This window comes from Aphelocoma coerulescens, chromosome 14 (genome assembly GCF_041296385.1).
Source record: "Aphelocoma coerulescens isolate FSJ_1873_10779 chromosome 14, UR_Acoe_1.0, whole genome shotgun sequence".
In the NCBI taxonomy this organism is placed as follows: Eukaryota; Metazoa; Chordata; class Aves; order Passeriformes; family Corvidae; genus Aphelocoma; species Aphelocoma coerulescens.
Genome location: NC_091028.1, coordinates 17,183,877 through 17,203,728, shown reverse-complemented (window position 1 = coordinate 17,203,728; position 19,852 = coordinate 17,183,877). Strand labels below are relative to the sequence as shown.

At 41.7% G+C, this 19,852-nt stretch overlaps 3 protein-coding genes across 3 annotated transcripts; 1 reads left to right on the top strand and 2 right to left on the bottom strand.

The window, feature by feature from the left end:
* Positions 1-2,245: 2,245 nt before the first annotated feature.
* Positions 2,246-4,713, bottom strand: UQCC4 (ubiquinol-cytochrome c reductase complex assembly factor 4). The gene is made up of 2 exons (XM_069030379.1): positions 4,028-4,713; positions 2,246-3,878 (listed from the first exon to the last, which is right to left on the bottom strand). The coding sequence occupies exons 1-2, from the start codon at positions 4,051-4,053 to the stop codon at positions 3,527-3,529; spliced, it is 378 nt and encodes a 125-aa protein (XP_068886480.1). The 5' UTR covers positions 4,054-4,713; the 3' UTR covers positions 2,246-3,526.
* Positions 4,714-4,799: 86 nt separating this feature from the next.
* GNPTG (N-acetylglucosamine-1-phosphate transferase subunit gamma) lies at positions 4,800-14,401 on the bottom strand. Its single transcript, XM_069030378.1, is given in 12 exon segments — positions 4,800-4,979; positions 6,107-6,188; positions 7,585-7,713; positions 7,968-8,050; positions 8,583-8,697; positions 9,965-10,058; positions 11,099-11,182; positions 11,293-11,347; positions 13,450-13,517; positions 13,770-13,824; positions 13,906-14,139; positions 14,142-14,401. Coding segments are annotated over 12 exon segments (1,347 nt in total). The 5' UTR covers positions 14,365-14,401; the 3' UTR covers positions 4,800-4,854.
* TSR3 (TSR3 ribosome maturation factor) lies at positions 14,388-18,035 on the top strand. Its single transcript, XM_069030318.1, has 5 exons — positions 14,388-14,446; positions 15,230-15,423; positions 16,211-16,384; positions 17,743-17,806; positions 17,885-18,035. Exons 1-5 carry the CDS (start codon positions 14,388-14,390, stop codon positions 18,033-18,035), a joined length of 642 nt encoding a protein of 213 aa, XP_068886419.1.
* The last annotated feature ends 1,817 nt before the right edge of the window (positions 18,036-19,852 follow it).

Here is a 19,852-nt window from a genome sequence, read left to right as displayed (position 1 = left end):
CAGTGTGTACTTTCAGCACACTGGGACCGTTTAAATCAGAATGAGGTCACTTGGTGACAGCACAGCATTAGATCACAGATACTGAGAGACTCACCAGACAACATTCACTATGGACTCTCTGTGGATGCTAAAAGGCAGGAGCAGAGAAATTTTCCAGCTCTGTAGTTTGTGAAGTTTTTCCTTTCTCATCCTTTAGCTGAGAAACAGAGAAATCCAGCTTCTCACAGCTTCTCTGTGAGAGCTTTTGTTCTCATGAGAACTGGACGGGTAACAGTTTGTAAGAATGTAAACTATTTCTACACCTGCTATTGTTGTCAGAACACTAGAATTGTTTTCAGTCTTGTGAGAATAATATTTGGAAATGGGTGTCTTACTGCTCGGTCTATCACCTTGAGAGGTGGTGAGTGAATAAGCCAATCATGTAATTTCTTTATTGTGAACTACACTATAAAAGAGGAGGAATTCATTAAATGAGGTCTTAACTCTGCTTTGGCCATATCTTTTAACCTGGACCTATGTTGTGATTCACTGTTCTCTGGGGATAACAGTGACAGACTCTCCATTCCCATTGTTCTGGCTGCAGCATCCTCATTTCTCACAGGTCTGTTTCAAGGACTCCCCTCAAAATATGGATCGCTGGTCCCAGTAGGGAATCCCCAAGGGCATTTTTACTCCCTGCAAACTGCAGGAATGACCAAGAACAAGTTCTGTCATAGGAAAAGCAGAGGATTGTGATGATTACACAGCTCTCCCTGTGAGGACTTCAGTTTCTACCTGCAGTCCCTGAGCAGCTCTGCCTTGGTCCCACCCGCCTGCTCCAAAATGCCTCTGTGGGGTTTAACTCCAGCTCTTTGGATCTGCCCATCCCCATGGCTCTGACAGACAGCACAGCAGGGGAACACCTGAGCAGGTACAGCCAGGAGCACACTGAGGCCATCAGGTCTTGCAGCACAGCTTCTTGTGCTTCAGGGCTTCCAGTTTTTTGGTACAGATTCACTGGAATTTAACCTCGTAAAGATCATCTGGCAAGACTTAACATTAACTCAGGAATTCCAGTGCATCCCTGCACCACTGGGATTCCAGCTACCATACAAGCTGTGAGAGGCAGTGAACAAGCCAGGACCTTACAGGTAAATCAGGTGCCAATCTGTTCAGCCAACAGCAGCTGCAAGAAACACCTTGAGAATTGCTTCAGTTTTGAATTCCTAAAGCAAAACAAAAGCAATTTTCAGATGCTTGGCAAAAGTCCATCCCATTTTAACCAATTTCTGGGACTTGTTCCCAGCCTCCTGATGTTCATTTCCCAGCTCACAAGTGGCTGCCAGCCAGCATTAGAGCTGGTTCTACACACAGACGTGCGAGGTTGCTGTGACTTATCATTTCAGCAGTTCCTGGGAACGTGAATATGACCCACATCTCCCACCTGCCCAGCATGGAGTCCATCCAGCACTCACCGAGAGCTGCTGGGAGCTGACATTCTCTCCCGCCCGCCCTGCTGCTCTCACTCCCTTTTCCCGTTCTCCCCTCTGCTCCCAGCGCTTCTCCTGCAAAGGGCGCAGCTTCTCCTGGGCTCTCTTCCTGCTGGGCTGCAGCGAGTGCTCCCCTCAAGGAGCAGGGGCAGCTTTGCTCGCAGCGGCAGCAATTAAACAGAGCAGGCCTGGAACAATTCCTGCTTAGCCAGGCTTTGATCACATTCCTGAGCCAGCACAGCAGCAGCGAGTGAGGCAGCAGCACATGAAGGAGGCTGCGGCTCTGGCCAGGCTGGGGATGGGTTCATCTGTAAAATAAGAACATGGAGAGACAAAGAGTAACCAGAAAGGGCAGGAGAAAAAAAGAAAAAGCCAAGACACACTAAACTTCTTTTAAAAAAATAATCCGGATCCAGAGGGACTTCTGGCTGGAGAACTTCCTGGGGAGCAATCCTGCCCCTCTGGGAGGCAATGCCAGGGCAACTCCAGCTGAAACCTGCACACAAACACCACAACGATTTCAGATATTTGCAGGAAGCATCCACTTAGCAACTGCTGGTTAACATCGCCTTCCCCGGGAACGCAGAGCGCAGACACGGACCCGCCCCGCCCCCTGAGTCCTCAGGTCCGAGCTCCCCTGCGGTCGGGGTACCTCCGCCACCGCGGCTCTGGCACCTCAGAAGTGTTGTAGAGCGAGCACGAGGAGCTGCTGGAGGGAGCCTTAGCTGACAATAAAATGTTGCAAACACCTTAAGAGCAAGAGACTATGAGAACAGTTTAACGGGTAGAGATACTTTATTAATCATCACCCGAAAACAAGGCACACATGATGTATTTCCTTAAACAAAGCAGCTCATTGTTGAGTTGTTTTCATAGAATAGGGAGCAAGAAAGCTAGTCAGGAGCAAAAAGCATTACACCTGAGCTTCAATGTATGGGGAAAAAAAAAAATCCAGGATCACTCTTTCAGTCATTCCCCAGGATGCCCCCACGCACCTCACTCGCACCATTCTACTGTAGTAAAATTGAATACCAAGATTAAACCTTGTGACAGTACCAAATCAAGTGTACTCATATACTAGGCATCATGTGGTTAAGGGACTCTACAGCAAAATCAAAAGCCACAGTAGTGCATGTTGTTTAGACTAATCACTGGTATTACACAAACCCCTTTTCTCCAAAGCTTCAGCCTTTCTTAAGAGCTGCTATAATCTTTGTTGGTTTTAGGGTTTTAATTAAGGATTTTAATGGCACAAACCCGATTTTCCATTTTTATAGTTGAAAACTTAAAAAAAAACCCAACCTTCTAATTTTGAAGGGAACTAAGTCATGATAGTATTTTACACTCCTCCTCTCCAAGAAAAGTCTCTGGAGGGTGCAAGTTTGAATATCTATGAATCTGCACAAAAAACCTAGATAGCGTATTATTCAATGAAACCTCCCCAACATAATGCAAGCCAATCATTTCCATTCTGTGCAAAATACTCTCCTGCCAGTAAAGATCACCTAAAATCAACCATGCTTAGAAGTTCTAGTCCAGAAAGCATGCACCCTTGAAGGTAGTTTCTACATTAACGAGCAGAATTACAAAAAGAAAAAATTCAGAATACAATCGCATATCAATGATCATTCATTTAGAGCTGTCTTCAATATAAACTGAACATACTCTGTAACTACCAAAAGGTCAAATGAAAATCACCTTAAGCAGGAATTTCACAGACATTCACATTTGGTATTTTTTAATACAACGATCCGCTAAGAAAAATGATCCATAGAAAAATGGTGCGTTGTATAAAACTTATCTTCCAATTCAAGCTGATTTGCAATACATCCTGTTCATCCCTACCTGCGCAATCCAGAAACTATGCCTTTTCCTACCAGTGTAAATTACTACAGCAAGACCAGCACAAAAAGCAGCATGAAGAAATCAAGCTTGCATGATAAGGCTGCCGAAAAACTAGGAAGAGGTTTCTTCTATTAAAGTGTCAGTACAGCTTTTAACCAGATGAATGCAAGCAAACTTCTGGCAGCTCCTTCACTACAGCCGCACTCCCGTCCTCAGTTCTCCTTCTGCAGCTGCAGGGGAGCATTGCTTTCTTGGGCCGTATCTGAGTCCGCGATCTGGCCGGAGAGAACTGCTTCCAGTCGCTCGTCGACCTCCGTTTTGTGTCCGAACACACCCCATAGCAACAGCCCCGTGCCCAGGACACAAAGAGGCAGCACCTTCACCAATGGCCTCTCGTGGTGGCTCCCCATCGACCGGCTAACGCTCCAAAACCGCGGACTGGCCTTGCTGCCGGAGAAGGGAATGGGCCCCCCGCGCTCCGGATGCGCGCCCACCGCACCCTCGGGGTCCCGCCGTCGTGCCAGCCCCCGGCCGGGCCCGGGCAGAAGCGGAGCTCGCCGCGCCCTGCAAAGACACGCGTGAGCGGCGCAGAAGGCGCACGTAGCGTCCCAGCCCCCCTCCTCACCGCCATCGGTCACGGTCCGGCCCCCGCCGCAGCCCCCGTCCTCACCGCTAGCAGCCCTGGCCCGGCCCCGCCCGTCTCCTCTCCTCACCGCCAGCGGCCCAGCGCCCAGATCATCCCGCGCCTTCCGGGAGCGGAAACGGAAATGCCAGGGCCCCCGGGGGCTGGGTCGCGGCTGCTGTGGCGAGGGCAAGGCCGAGAGGACCCTGGACTAGGGGGGTTGCGAAGCTCACTACAGGAGGCGGCAGAGTGACCGCAGATGGCGTTCACCGACTGCTACAGTGACGTTTCCATAGCTTGTGTTGGAAGAGTCCATTTTATTCCGCATTACGTACAGAGACTTGCCAGGTATTCCCTTCACACAGCTGTGCTTTTACAAGTCAGCGGTTTCATCGCACCTTTCTGTCAGATCCTGACCAACTTTCATTTAACCCGACAGCCAAATACGACATTAACCTTTGAACACGAGTGGGTGGAGTGGCGTGTTCTGCCCTGCTGTGGCAGAAAACGTTTCTTTTTCTGCTAAAGTGTGCCCAGAAAACTTTTTAGCATACAGATGAAATAATATGTCCTTAATATTGTATTTAGTACCTTTCTTACAACTTGCAGCACTGGTCTTGAGCTGGTTTGTGTTTACTCCAACTGTTACCACACTTGATCAATAAAAATAGCAAAAGCTGGGACTAGACACACAGAATCTGTAAATTTGTGCCAAATACTGGTCTTCGCAAAGAAGTGTTACAAATGTTCTCAGAAACTAGCCAACTAGTCTCATAATGGTATGCCTTCCCTCTACTACATTCTGTTTGCTTTAGGGCAGAAATTCAAAAAGCCAAGAAGACTCACAAGAAGATAAATCCCCATTTCTGGCATAATACACTTTCAGTTTAATTTACAGTCTGTACCACCCAAGTTTCTTCATACAGTGTAATTCCAAATTCCTGTATCGCCATGCAGGTGCTTGTCATCCTTTGACCTACTAAGAACCGATGCCACTGCAGTTGCCGGTTGGTGACTTACGTACTCAACACTGGTATTTCCAGCTGAAAAATTTTGTTTTTAAATAAGACATCAGTTATTTTTGCTTTTAAACACCAAAACATTTTTGTCACAGAATTCACTAAATAATTTTGAAATAAGTCATCTAGAGTAAAGTGAATTCTGCTTTTGATTATTTAGTGCTAATCTGCAATAATTAAAAGAACTACTGCAATAATGAAAGAACTACCAAACAGGCAGAAATACTGTGCAAATTACATAGTTAATAATGTGCAGATAACGTGCTACACAAAATTTTTATGAGTTTTTTCCTAGAAAAGAGTTTCCCAAAGCAAAAAGAAAAAAACTAAGTATGTCACTAATTTTAAGCTAACTTAATTAGCTCAAAGGTTCTTCGTTTTGTTGAAGTGCCAATGCTGAGCATAAAATCTGTAAAAGAAAATAGATCTGTATTCATGTATGTATGTATATTTCCGGAAATTCAATTCTCCCTTGACAAATAGTTCATGTAATAAAGAGCATGATGGTCTGGAAGGAATGAGGGAAAACAAACAAACAATCAGAAAACCACTCAAAAACCAAACTACAAACCCCTCCAAAAAAATCAAAAAACAACTTGTCTGGACTTAATCCAGATAAGCCGTGCTCCTTCAAAGCCAGCACCAGTCTTTCCTTCTAAAAACTGCATGTGATATGGTACTCACCTAACGGAAATCAAAGAGAGGGAAGAAAGAAACAGGCGACTTCAAAAAAGGAAAAAAACAATCCAAACAGATCTAGAGAAAACTTCAAGTGTTATGAAAGAAATTAGGCCTTGTGGTTAATATACAGAAAGTGGAGTCACTTCAAAGACACACTAGTGCTATCAATCATGTAATAGTGATTTCCTTTTAAATTGGCACCTTAAGGACTGGAGACAAACTTCAGTTACAACAGCAGTCAAAATTTTTCTATAAAGCTAGAATTTCAAGACATCAACAGATTTTTTGAGGACAAAGTAAGTCCGTGTGCACAGGAATCAAACCTAAGTACTTATTAAAAACTTTGTCTACCGAATTTTACCTCCATATATACCAGATTATTTAATTGTTGCTGTAACTGAAAACAGCATTGGGGTATTCACATTCTGAGCAGACAATCATGGAAAAGTATACTACCAAAAAAAACTCACCAGAATTTCCTTTGTATGCAATACCATGCTGATGTAATAAAACTTTTAGTTTTTTTATTTCTTCAGAAAGTTGCTTGTATTCCTAAGAAAGAAAATACATTTACAATAGTTCTCCGACTTTTCAAATACATACCTAAATTGGGGGCTTTTAAGAAAAAAATGCCTCTGTGCACAGCTGTTACGCCTTTTGGCTTTAAAGATGTTAAACTAAAGAGAACAGTGCAAATTTTAGAAAAAGATACATCTGTGTTGCCAAAAGAGGAGCCAGCTTTTTTCAAGCCCAAGAGTAAAAATTATCAATGCTTTTTGTAACTATTTCAAATCTGCTCTGTAACTAGCATTTTATCATAGAACAAAATCTTAAGTTTGCTTCAGGACTACCCTTGTTTTCTTATTATCATAATGCTGCAGTCTGGAAATTTGTGACCTCCTCAACTCTTGACCTAGTAACTTCACGTTTTTGCTCTCAGCAGTTTCTGTTAACTGACAGAGACAGGGATTGCCTAGTTCTTTTGAGACTCAAACCACATACCTGAAATCTCAGAGAAGCCAAATTTTTTGTTGTGCTTTGGTGTTTATGTGAATAAAGATAGAGCAAAATAATAAGTGTTTAAGATTCTGTGGTTACCAAAACAGCCAATTTATGTCAATTAAGCTATGATGGAGCCAGAAAAAGAAGTACAAATTATTAAATACTGTATTGTTAATGAATGAAAAAAAATCACGACTGTTCCAGCTCCTATCAGATCAAAATGGTGATCTTTATATTAAAGTATATTCAGCTTAACCATGGTTTTAACTGGTTATATTCATGAATTACTACATGGTGTTTTGTCTTTGCTACATTTTTCAAATAAAAAGACAACAGCAACTGCTTCTCTGTATTATAATGAATGAATTCCTTTCCATGCTCTTTTTCTGATGTTCGGGTTGCACTCTTCTAGGCTGAGTACACCTTCTACCTCTATTTTCCCCATTCCAATTCTGTTGCAGAAGAACTGTTCACATACACAAGAGTAATTCAGAAATGAATACAGCCATTCTGCCTTTTGGTTGTGCAACAGCCAGTGCATTCTTACGCAAGTCTGGGTAATTATCCACAGAGAGAAGCGTCAACTTTCTCGAGGTCGGTTACACATATATCTTCAGTAGTACTTCCTTCCTGTCTCCAGACTGGTATTCCCCAGAAGGAGTACCTACGAGGTGTTCATAACTCAAGTGCATACGCTAATTCCTTCATAACCCCCATTTTCTTACTGGGCATTCATTTTTCCTGGTTTGTTTTTGACTTAGGGGCTAGAATAAAGATACCAAATCACACTGTATGCAGGCTGTTACATATTGAAACCAGAAAAGATAACCCCATGAACAGATTCAGCTCAATACCAAGGGCGTTTACATAATGCTCTCCCACTGATACTGTCATACAGTGAAAAGGTGGCAATTTAATTCCACACTGTAAATATTGTGCTCTATACCTTACTGCATGTCTCCACTGTTTCAAATTCCAGAGTTATTTTCTTACTCTGTTTTTCAGCTTCATTTTCTTCTGTTGCTTTCAGAAGTCCTGCTTCCTCAAAAATCTCTTTCAGTATTTTTCTGTAACCCTAAAAAAGAAAGTTTCCAAAAGGTGATCGATCAATCTATTCAACTCTCATCTCTGCTTGTAATTTTCACTGGCCATTCCAAGTCCTCAAGCTTCATTACCAGTTCATATAGTAGTTACAGAACACGAAAATTACTATTTGCCAACCACAGAATAAATGCATCTACTCCGAAAGGAGAAACTACAGAAGCCAGGTTTGGCTATTTGACAGTAATTGTTTTTTTTACCAAATAGAGTTGGAAAAAATTAATAAACCTGGTCAGTTATTAGTTCATCATACAGAAGCTGCTCTGCTTCATCCCACTTCCTTTGCAGTGCTTCAGTCAGAGTTGGATAAACTGAAAAACGGAAGTCAAACCATGTAAAAAACCAAGAGCACTGTCCTGCATTAGTTAATTCCTCCTCTAGTATCATGCAAGCATATTTGTTTTAAGAACTCAACGTTTCTATACAGTACAAAGTCTCTACTGCTTTCAAGAACTGGGCTTACGCTTCAATTGCGCTTCACACGTTTAAAGTTTCTGGAGAATGACCAGAAATTTTTCTTATTTCCAAATACAAGGCCTCATATTCCTTTGCTCAGTGTAATTCTAACTGAGCTTTTTTGTAATGTAAGTAAAATAACAGCTACCACAGGGCTTATTCCTACAGTCCAAGAAAAAAAAATTCCGTGGGTCTACACTAGCTAGCAATGACAGTTTATTCGAGAAATACCTATGTGTTATAATGACTGGGATTTAAAATACACTTCATATTATATGTTAACATTTAATACAAATTTATATTAAGGTACAAACTCAACCTAAAAATGTACGCTCTGAGGATACTGTAATATGCCAGCTGCTCCACAAAATATTCTCTAAATCTTACCTAAAAGTGAGTGGGGATGGCACACGAGAGGAGTCTCAAATGTCAGAGAGTAAACGCAAGTACTTGGCTCAGACACGTAAGCCAATTTATTGCTCTTTCCACAAACAAGATGAACCTAAACATCAGTAAAAACAGAGATGAGCACAAAAGGTCTACATGAAACAAAACCAGCACTGATGATCAGTTTGCTGTGTTCCCATGCTAGTAGATGCATTTCTGCAAATACTGTCATGTCAAAGCTTCCAGTGCCTTTTTTTTTCCCCGACAGAAAAAGCATTGTAGGAAGCACACCGTCCATTTATCTTACCAAATGTGAAAATTGTTTTCTCTAATGGGAAATGATTCTCCCCCCCTACCATTGTTCCTTGGACTTCTAAGCACCATATTTCCAGCAAGAATGAGAGTAAAAAGGAGGGTGAATAGGACACCCTTTAGAATCTCATCTAACGTAAGCACAATTTTCTTAAATTTTATTTCTGACCAATGTGCTAATTGAAGAATACAAGACACATCCAGACTGCAGAGAAATGTTTTCATCTTCAGATTTGCAGCACCAATATTTTCTGTCTTCAAAACAAAATGCCAGTGAAAGATTGCAATCACAATATCGAAGGTCATACAAAAATATTAATTCTTTCTTCAGCTTCTATGGGAAATAAAGATGTTAACCAGGCACCTCCATTGGAGTATAACATTTTCACCTTGGCCAGGATATGGCAGCCAAGTTGGCAGCTAATCACAAGAGATTCAACAAGGCAAAGTGCTGCTACCGCACTTGGGTCATGACAACCCCGTGCACTGCTCCAGGCTTGGGCGAGAATAGCTGGAAAGCTGCCTGGTGGAAAAAGATCTGGGGATGCTGGTTGAGAGGTGCTACTCATCAGGCTTGTGCTCCAGACCCTTCCACAGCTCCACTGCCCTTCTCTGGACACACTCCATCACCTCAAATCATTCTTGAAATGCTCCTAGTGCTTGTTCTAACACCATACTTCAGCTTCTCAGCATGCTGTTGTTAACTGCCTAATTCCTTTCCCTCCTTTTTCCTGCATGTTCTTAATAGGCTGGCATCTTAAATTCAACAAAGAGCTCTTTTTCTTTATTTTGCCTGACACAAAATGCAAAGCACTGTACCGTATTTCTATCAAGGAAAAAAAGAGTGGTAAGTAACAAGTGAGAAAACATAAGTAAATGTCTTCAAAATTTTATCCCGATTCTAGCTTTCCTCTTCCATTCATTCATGTAGTTCCTGCAGGAATTTGTCTTTATGTTTTCTATCACAGCTTAAATGATGACTTCTTCAGGGTAGGAATGTTTCAGTTTGTAGTCTCACAAGTGTGTGTAGAGTCATGCTGTCTGAATTAGCATAGTCAAAGTTACTATACCTTTGTCTGTCTGCTCTTAGTTTCACAGGAGTCTCCTTCCCTCATCCACATTCCAACAAACGTGTTGTTGTCAATTTCCCATTCATGCCAGATTCTGTAAAAAGAGGACATTATTTTGTTTTAAGTTACTGGAAAGAAAAGGATGAACCCTCAGGAAGAAAATCAAGAACGCCCTCATACCATGTTCAATTTAAGTGTAAATACTTCATTTTTGTTGTCTGAGTATTTCCATTTCCTACAGCCTTCGAAGCAGTGTAGTTTGTTACCCAGGTTGCTATATAGGGCACGTCAATAGCACTTTTTGAGAGCAGAGCTTTGGATCAAATTTCAGTTTGGAAACCATTTGCACTTAGAAATCTGTGTTTAAGTCCAGTAAAATACAGTTTATACATCAATCCCACCACAAATTCCGTGAGGCTAAGTACCCTGTGCAACTCAGTTTGTTTGCAGGATTTTTAGAGCTGGTGAGAGCACCTACAAAAACTAGTCTACTTCTGCTAGTCCTAAAGGAAATGATACCCTCAGCATGGTGATGTACCAGTTTTCTCACATACCGGCTTACCATTTTGCACATAGGAAAGAAAAGAGACAACTATATGCAAAATATTTAGAAAAGCAATGCTCTGGTTTATACTTAGATTTATTTTAGGTATTATGATCCAGTGGTATTATGATCCAGGGTCTTTAAATACTTAGGGATACTTTTTTTTTGGGTCTACACTGAGTGTTCTATAACTTCTTATAATGTTTAACAACCATTAGGCATAAAGCACTTTTTTCATTTTGTAATTTTTGTATTCAAGTCAAACTGCAAATAGTTAATGGACATGCAATCTGTGCTAATATAAGCTGTAGTTAGACATTATTGAATTTCTCACATGAACATACCACACTTGCAGTTGGCATTGGTTATTAATCAGTCTCCAGCTAAAATACTGGGTTAGTATTTATCAACAACAAAAAAAAATCTGAATTTTTCAAGACAGGGTGCTTGTATGCATAATACCTTGGGAACTACCATGACCTAAGGTGACCAATAGAAGAATCTTAATTTTAAAACTGCCTCCTTTTTTACAATCTATGAAGTGGCCTGCTAACAACATAGCTAAAACGTAAAAGGTCTAAATGCCTCACCCTAAAATCCCACTATAGGCATTCCAACGAAAAGTCTGCTCATGCTGGGTGACATTATGGAAAGGACAAAACTCATACTTGTACCTTAAAATGAGAGAAAGGAAAAAGAAAATAAGAGACGTTTCAGACTGGAATACAAAACCAGTTAATTCCTAGTAAGTATATAGAAGGAAATATCCAAATCCATTACTCACGTGGATTCCATGAAACTGAAACACTTGCCAGCAAGCCTAAAGAGATGTCCAGGGCCTAAAAACATCACAACATGACATAAAGGAAAAATAATGTTTTGGTTAAATTTAAGCAAGCTTCTGCGGTGACAAAAGTGCGAGGAGTATGTGACAAATTTAGTTTTCTGCTGTACATAGGAATTTTTTATCTTTCATATGAATTACTGTTAAGTTCTCACTAGTACTATACCGGTTTGCATCATGACCTTTGACATTTTTCATTCTCACTATCCAGTGAAATAGATAAACCTCTTTTTAAAAAAAAAATAAGAAACCTGTGTGAAAATAAACATTTGGAGGCCAGGTCCATAAAAGGAATCATCAGTGCAGATCATGCCAAAGTCTAACATTTAAATCACTGAAACTCTTGCTTGGCAGCTGTCTGTCTCCAAAGTCATTCAAACTCTGCAAGTTTATACTAGTAAAGCCCATTTGTTCAAAATGTTGACAGCACTGCATATTTCAGTTTCACTGAGATTCTCAAACTGAATATTCTTTTTCACCATTTGCCTTCGTGGTCTGATCCAGGTAGTACTCAACAAGATAAACCTTTTGCTGTCAGACAGGTCAGCAGCGGCAATTCTACTCTTGTAGTATTGACTACAAGGCTTGTTGTCAAAGGAATCAAGACAGGTAACTTGTCATTAAGAAGAGCATCAAAAGTTCTGAAGTACATGCTAGAGGAGTATTTCAGTATCTCTTGTATAAGGAAATTTTCCTTGGAATTACTAAATACTTACGAGGAAAGAAGAAAAGAGATTACAAAGCATATAAAATAAAACCCCATCCTGGGCTCTAACTCCCCCTGTCAGGACTGCACGGGTACTTTTTCCAAATATCTAGACAAGCAATCCTACAAACAAAGGTCAGACCACCAGAATCATGCCCTCCAGAATGCCTTAACCACTGGGATACAGGCAGGTTCTCTTTCCCAAGTGTTTTCCTGACTGTATGATCTTGCATTTCATTCTAGAGATAGGCTTGGCCAAAGGGTTTGCTCCTCTGCTACATGAAATCTGTGCCCTAGCAATTAGGATGCTCTCCCTGCAGATGAAAAAAAGCAAACATGAATGTCCATGACGAATGCATTAAACTCGTGCCTCCCTTTCCAGGGCAGATGCTCTAGAAGAGAAATTAACAGAACTATTACCCCAATTGTTTTGTAGAAGAAAAGAGCAAGTATGGTTTCCATGCTAAAGAAATAATTGTGCAAGGCAGGGTTCCATGCCCTAGATTTGTGTTCCATATACAACCCCAATTTTTGGCTACATGTACAATCCCACAACAAAGAAAGAAGGATTTCTGGTGTGTTGTCCTTTCTTCCTGCTATGTTTGGCATCTTCCCATTCAGCATTCTATTACTAATCCCATTTCTAACTATTTCACTTTTCACAGGCAGTACATGCAGAATTTAAGTTTATAAAACATGACAAAAAACATTAAGCATAATCACATTAAATGTCGCCATACCAAAATGACTTTCTTGAATCTGAACAAGGTTTAAGTCTGTGCCTAAGGTTAGCAGAGAGACAAGAGTTACTCCCTTTTGCTCAGTCTGCCTTCAGGGCTTATCTGCTCTCCTCTACAGATGGCCTAGAATTTTTTACATTCCTGTTCATTTTGCTTAAGTGGTGTATTTATGTTGCAACACCTAGGCTGTGTGTGAAACTGAGGCCCTCTGACTGGTTCCAAGACTACTCTTAGGACTTTTTTTAAAAACCATATTTGGGTATTAAGTACTACCAGATGATGGGATGACTTTTATGATAATCTCAATGACATCAAGGATTGTGTCAAGAAGAAAGGAGTGTTTACTGTGGGTCAAAAGGATCTGTGTCAGGCTGAAAAAACACAGAATAAAACATATGGATAGTACTGTCACAAAACCAGTATAAACAGCACCGGGACCTGGAACCACCAATGAAGTCAATCTAGGTTTTAACTCTTCAGAGCACAATAAAACACATTTGCCCGTGCTTATTTTCCGTGATGCTTCTAAAATCACATGCAAAATTAGGTTTTGTGTGCGTAAAGTCGAAGTAGACTATTTGCATTGCAAACAACTGTTGCTAAATGATAAAAACCGTACCAACCCCCCCGCCCCAAAACGGTTGCATATACCTGATACTGCAGATGGGGACATCTTTGGCTGCAGCCTATTTGTTTGAGGCAAGAATGGGTTATTCAACCTTTCAAAAGAAGGAAAGTTAAACGTTTAAGGGTGAGTTACGCATCTGGCCGCGCATACATCCTCCCCTACCTGTGCGTCCCAATACCGATGGCCGCTGCGCGCGGGCCATCAGCGGGGTCTGCACCAGCGCCCCGGCCCGGCGCCCCATGTCCGGAGGAAGAAATGGGCTGGAGCGGGCACAACGGCAGACAGACCCGAACCCGCCGAGTGCGGGTGGAGCGCGGGACACGGCGAGCGGGCGGCCACGTACCCGAACGTATTCGGCTCCTCCACGATCTTCATCTTCCCCGCCGAGGCGAAGAGACCTGCGAGGAGAGAGCAGTTTGGCCGCGGCGGATGGACCAAGCCGCCAGCGCGCCCGCTCGCCCCGCGGCCCCCACACTCACCCAGCGCCGCGCTCAGCGCCGCCAGTAGCAGCTGGGCCGCCATCGCCGGTTCCGCGGGAAGCGGAAGTGCGCGCGCAGCGGGGTGGTGTCTCCGCCGGGCGCGGCCATGGAGCACCGCCGGCGCGGGAGCCGGCGCGGGGCTCGCAGTCTCGAGACTTTCGCGGTGGAAGCGGAGGCCGCGCTGAGAGGTGCGTGAGGCGCCGCGGGACGCGGACAAGGGCAGGCACGTCCCGCCGGCTCTGCCGCGTCGGCGCTGGGCACTGATGTACACTTGCTGTTTTCAGCTTGCCTGGAGGGCGAGAGGGCCGCGGATGGGGGCGCTCGGGAGGCCAAGTTCCCCTGCCCCCTTGCCATGTGGGAGCTCGGACACTGCGATCCCAAGAAATGCACCGGGAGAAAACTAGCTCGGAAAGGGTTGCTGCGAACCCTGCGCCTCCGCCAGAGATTCCCGGGCGTCATCCTCAGCCCGCTGGCCACGGAGTATGTCTCTCCCGCTGACAGGTGGGGGGCTCCGGTGCCTGTTGGCAAACCCGGGCCGAAGGTGGGGTGGGGAGGCGCAGACTGTGAGGGAGAGCACTTGGTTCAAATATCGTCCTGACGCTGTATTAGGGAGAGCATTTTAAGCCCTGATTCACGGACGAAACTGATACGGAATAAAATTGACCTTCTTATTATATTACACCCATGCATGAACATGAGAAATAGAGCCGTTTTATCAAATCAGCTTAACATTTTTACACAGCTTGTATCAGATGAGAAAAGCATTTGTAGATCTCAATGAAAAATCATCTTGTAGGTTAATTACTTCAGAGCACGGGCCTGTAGCTACTGTATCTTTTATGGTTCCATATTTAAGGTCCTCGGTTAGAGAATGCAATGTTAACCAGAAAACCTTTTTGGGGAAATGAGAATTTCCTTCAAATGCGCCTGCAGAACTTTTATAAAGGTGTACTTACTCAGAGAAAAGATTTGTCTTTAAAGGCTAGCAGAGAACCTAAATCTGAACTTTGGTGTTAGTTTAAGATGTGAACATTACTATTAATCACACTCCTCTGTAGCATTTTTAAACCTAGAAGTATTCACATTTCATTTTGAAACATATGGATAAACCTTTTTTTGCCGTTTGCACGTTTGGAGGAAAACCGTGCTACTATTCTTTCTCATTGCATCTCTGTTTTAGGTTATTGTAAGGCACATGGGTTTTGATTGACAAAGCAGGGGTCATATGCAAGTTTGTTGCCAATATAAAGCAGCAATTTGAATTCTCACTTCATCAGTGTAATGGTGACAATTTTTCAAATACAGTGGCGTTTCTTTTTTTCAGGCGTGTCATTGCTCAGAGTGGAATTGCAGTCATAGATTGCTCCTGGGCCAAATTAGAAGAAACTCCCTTTAAGAGAATGAGAGGGGGCCATCTACGGTTGCTGCCTTACTTGGTTGCTGCAAATCCTGTAAACTATGGTCGGCCGTGCAAGCTGTCCTGTGTGGAAGCTTTTGCTGCAGCATTTTGCATTGTCGGTAGGCTCAGTTTGTCTGATGTGAAGTACATTGCTAGCAATTCTTACGTCCTTAATAAATCAGAAGAGATGGTCTGCGACAAAAGAAACTGTAATGCTGTCACACGGGTCATCACTTTCTTGAGTTTGGGATTAGATTGTCTAGCTTTCTTCCAAGTGCTTGTATCGGTGACACTGAGGTATCTGTGGAGTATTCATGTCAGCTACTAAACAGGACACAAACTGATAAGCCTCATTTTGTCGGGATGGTGCGTAACATCAGAAAAACTTTAAAGAAAGACAGAAGATGAATCCTTAGGCACCTTTGCCTTAGTGACAGGTAGCAGCTGGCTGTTAATAGGGCGAGGTCCGGGTAAAAACAAAAGAAATTGCCTGCCCCCCCCCCCCCCCATGTTTTGCAGACTCATCACTGAACTTTGATAAGAGAAATGCTCTACCATACTGCAGACAACTCTTATCTTCTGAAAACACTGTATGTACAATTGGTACAATATGTACTGAAGGGCTGTGGGACCCAGAGCTCGAATCATTCATTACCTGTACAAAATATGTAACACTCACTAAAAGGCTATGAACTACTCTTGGATTCAGTTCCATGATTCAAGTTAAACTGAAATTTGAAAATATTTGTAGTTTTTCCAAAAGTTTTAATCTCCAATCAGTGAAAGAAACACTGGCAAACATCTCCCTATTATATTGATACGTAGGCATGTACTGAACTGGAAACGTGTAAGCCAAGTGAAATCTCACACTAAAGAAGATAACTGATAATTTATTTTCTGTTTTAGGATTCCCAGATCTAGCCACCATTCTTCTAAGGAAATTTAAATGGGGTAAGGCATTTATTGACCTGAACAAAAATCTCTTGGAAAAATATGCAGCTTGTCATTGCCGGGACGACATTGTAAGCATTGAGAAGGACTTTTTAGCCAGTGTCCAAGAAAAAAAAGATGAAGAAGTAGGTAAGAGAAAAACACAGAAATACTACACCTGCCCTTTTTCTAAGCAGTTTCTTTACAGTCTTTAACCTAAATCTCATGAAAATATCAGAAGGTGGAAGATAAATGCTTTGTTGATATGTGTTGTCTTTATACTGTGCTAAGTGTGGCTCTTCGCCCATTTTTTTCAACGAAAGCAATTTAATGTATAGTGTATTCACAGCTGAACTGTGAAGCAGTTACCCTTATTCAACTAACCAAATTGGAAGAAGTAGGAGCAAAAAGAAAGTATGATGCTTCCTTGTTTTATATACAGATGTTAAAAGGAGAGTATGAGTAAAAAGACTAGTAATTGAGAAGGAACTATGAGAGAAAGATACACATACAGTCAGACAGCAAGTTAGTTATACATAAACCTACGAAGGACCTTTAATAGACTTATTTATATAGTCCCCAATCAAGATGTTTAAAATCAGACATATAATTAAAATCATTTATAGTAAGTACAAGTAATTTATTCCCAAACTCTTCCTGTAATTTATTGGAATCCCAGTATTTCAGGCCGTATTCACAGGTGAGTGCTTTGTCTCATGCAAGACAGCACAAAGAAAGGCAAATAATCAAGAACGTATGTAAAGAAATTATCCTAATTAGCGTTTTCCTTTCCCAGTGATTAAGCCCTGTCCAATAGGCCAGGGCTGTAAGAAGATAGTCAACAGCCTTTAGTTGCTCTTAACTTTGATTTCTTTGCCATGATGCTGAATTAAACCATCCTCTTGCTTGGTGGAAGCCTAACTAGTTAGATTAAACTGAAGACAGCTCTTAAGGGGCAACACAACTCTGCCAATTAAAGCACACTTCCACCTACAATCCTATGTATTTCCTGGTTGAACTGCAGAACCTAGACTATCATGCCTTGTTTGACTTTTCTGAGGTTTGACAGTTCTTCCCAGTTACCTCAGCCAAAGTAAGCCCAGCCCCACCCTTACTCAGCAAGAGCTAAACCTGGACAGCTGTAATTCACTTCTCAGTGGACATCAGCTAACGAGATAGCCCTTTTAGAATTTAATCATTTTGAGACCATCTATGTTTTCTTACCCAAAGCCTTAGAAACCTACTCATACAATCTGACTGCCTCTAAAGAGCTACTGAACCCCTTCCAGGGGGTGAGGGAAGAGTGAAAAGCCTAGAATGGACAGGCAGGACTTGGGTTATTCCCGTACCTCCCCTGGTTTCTCATCAAACGACTATGATAAACTTATGAGAAATGTGAACCAGACTTTCTGTCCCTTCCCCTCCCTGCCAGTAATCTATGAAACTGAAGGTAGACCATTAAAAAAATGCTTTTTTCATCTTCTGCAGTTTTTCCTTCTTTTTTCCAGATCCATTTGACATTGACTTAGAAAAAGAATTTTCTAATCCCAACAGGCCAGTCAATTCCTCGGGGTAATGAAATTTAATTTCAATACTTGTTTTTCTTACTGTAAGTTATTTTGCCTTTATAATCCTGAAAAATGTTTCCAGTCTAGCACAAAGCAAGGAAGACTCTGAGGAGGACAGCATGAGCAATCCAGATGAAGCCACTGAAAGCAGTGAAAGCACTGACGAGAGCAGTCTAGAAGAAACAAAAATACAACAGGAAATACAAATCCCCAATAATCCCAAAGAGTCGTAACATCTTGTATAAAGAAATCTTCTTGCAAATACTTGAGTGCGTCTTGTTCACCTGTAACTTGGTGCTTAGCAAACCTCAGTCTCTATGCAGGTTTATAGGTCTTTTTATGCACAAGGGCTCTAGGTTATTTAATTTTTAGGTAAGTATGGAATGTTAAATTATTTTGTAACGAGCTTGAAGCTTAGTTACAAGTTAAAAAATAAACAACCCTGTATTCTAATCAACATGTCTGGAAAGTGGTTTATAGGGATTATTTTTAACTAATAGTACATTAGGTAAACTTTCTTAACTTCTCATCTGTATTTCAGCAGGAAAACATGACTAAGCTATTGTCCTGTTCATGGTACCTACCACATAAGAAGTCCCTGACTCTTCGCAGGCTTGAACCTGTCACGTGTATTTCAACTACTTCATCTATTTAGAATAAACTGAGCAAAGCTTAAAAGGAAAAAATGCTTCTTGGAATTGCTTTAACGTCTCCCTGTCTTTTCAGGAACTTTAATTGCTAATTTTATTTACTCTGATACAGTCCTAAGCAACACACTGCTTTGGCACTTCATATTCAGAACTGTACTGTGAAACTTCAGATCACAGGTTCATCAATGCTATCTCTGTGTATTTGCATCACTCAAAGTGGCACCGTACCAAGTCAGAAATACACAGTGTCTAGCCCTTAAAGCTTTGTGTCAAGACATGCACCCAGCACTAGTGTCTTAGGTTGCTTTTCCCTATGCCTGCCAGTTTGTATAATAAAAATGAGCTGTTAGCAGTTGTTTTCTGTGTATTTAAATTGAATACTCTGGAGTTTCAGAGTAACCTAAACTTTAAACCCTTCAGTAGAATCAGAGATACTAAGGACAACTCACAGACACGCCTTCAGAAATCAGAGTTCTTCACGTCCCAGGACTTTCTCCTCTTGTCCCTCTGCTACTAGAGGGATTAAATGCTAGTGCTACCGCAGCTAGAGCTGGGAGTAACAGCAGCAGTTTGAGTGGTACAAATACTCAGTTTCCCTTTTAAAAACGCACAAGTAAATTAGTTCCACGAGGAGATTTTTCTTTTGATTCGGTTTCTCAGTAAATTCCCCACCCAAACAAAATTTTTCCCAAATGTGCTGTTCTAGCAAGGATTTCTAGATAGCGACAAGGACAGACTGAGAACAATGTGAGGGTGTTAGCTATTCTAATTTGGGGGAATGCTTTTATATTACAAAGCTTTAGTAATCAAATGCAGACGAGCAAAACAGATCTGGGAACAGAGCTGTATAACTTAGAATACCTTAAGTGTTGAGCAGTAGCCATTTTTTAATAAAAGCACTGAAGAAGCTAAGCTCAGATGGAACAAAGCTTTTCACATTTTTTTTTGTTTTGCAGAATCATTTTGACTAAAAAATACAATTTAAAAAAAGCACTTAAAGTTTAATAGAGGGCGTATCAGCTTCACATACATGAAAATAACTTACATAATGTAACAGATTTCCTTTACAGAAGGAAACTGTAATTGCATAGAGCCCATCCTTTCCCTAGAAGCTATATGCATTTACATATGGAAAAAGGCACAAAATTATTTCTGATAAACAAAGCACCATTAACAATCCTCAGCATTCCTTGGACAGCTTCTCTTATTGTTCATATCAGTCTAAAGCTCATGTTACTTTAAATTAACGTGGTCGCACCAGTATGCTGATCCCATTATGCACTGTAAGCAATTGGTCTCTACTGAGTCAGAATTCTGTACACTGCTTGAGAAACTCATCAGAATTGACTTGCTGCAGTTACCACACACCGCCCAAAGAAGGGCCACATTTGTGCTCCGGG

Excerpts from the sequence above, each read along its gene's own strand:
- UQCC4 (XM_069030379.1), bottom strand. The coding sequence starts at position 4,053 with ATGATCTGGGCGCTGGGCCGCTGGCG. Across the intron at positions 3,879-4,027 it reads TGGGCGCTGGGCCGCTGGCG|GGCGCGGCGAGCTCCGCTTC; the intron begins GTGAGGAGAGGA and ends GTGTCTTTGCAG.
- TSR3 (XM_069030318.1), top strand. The coding sequence starts at position 14,388 with ATGTCTCTCCCGCTGACAGGTGGGGGGCTCCGGTGCCTGTTGGCAAAC. Across the intron at positions 15,424-16,210 it reads TGCAGCATTTTGCATTGTCG|GATTCCCAGATCTAGCCACC; the intron begins GTAGGCTCAGTT and ends TTTCTGTTTTAG. Across the intron at positions 16,385-17,742 it reads AAAAAAAGATGAAGAAGTAG|ATCCATTTGACATTGACTTA; the intron begins GTAAGAGAAAAA and ends TCTTTTTTCCAG.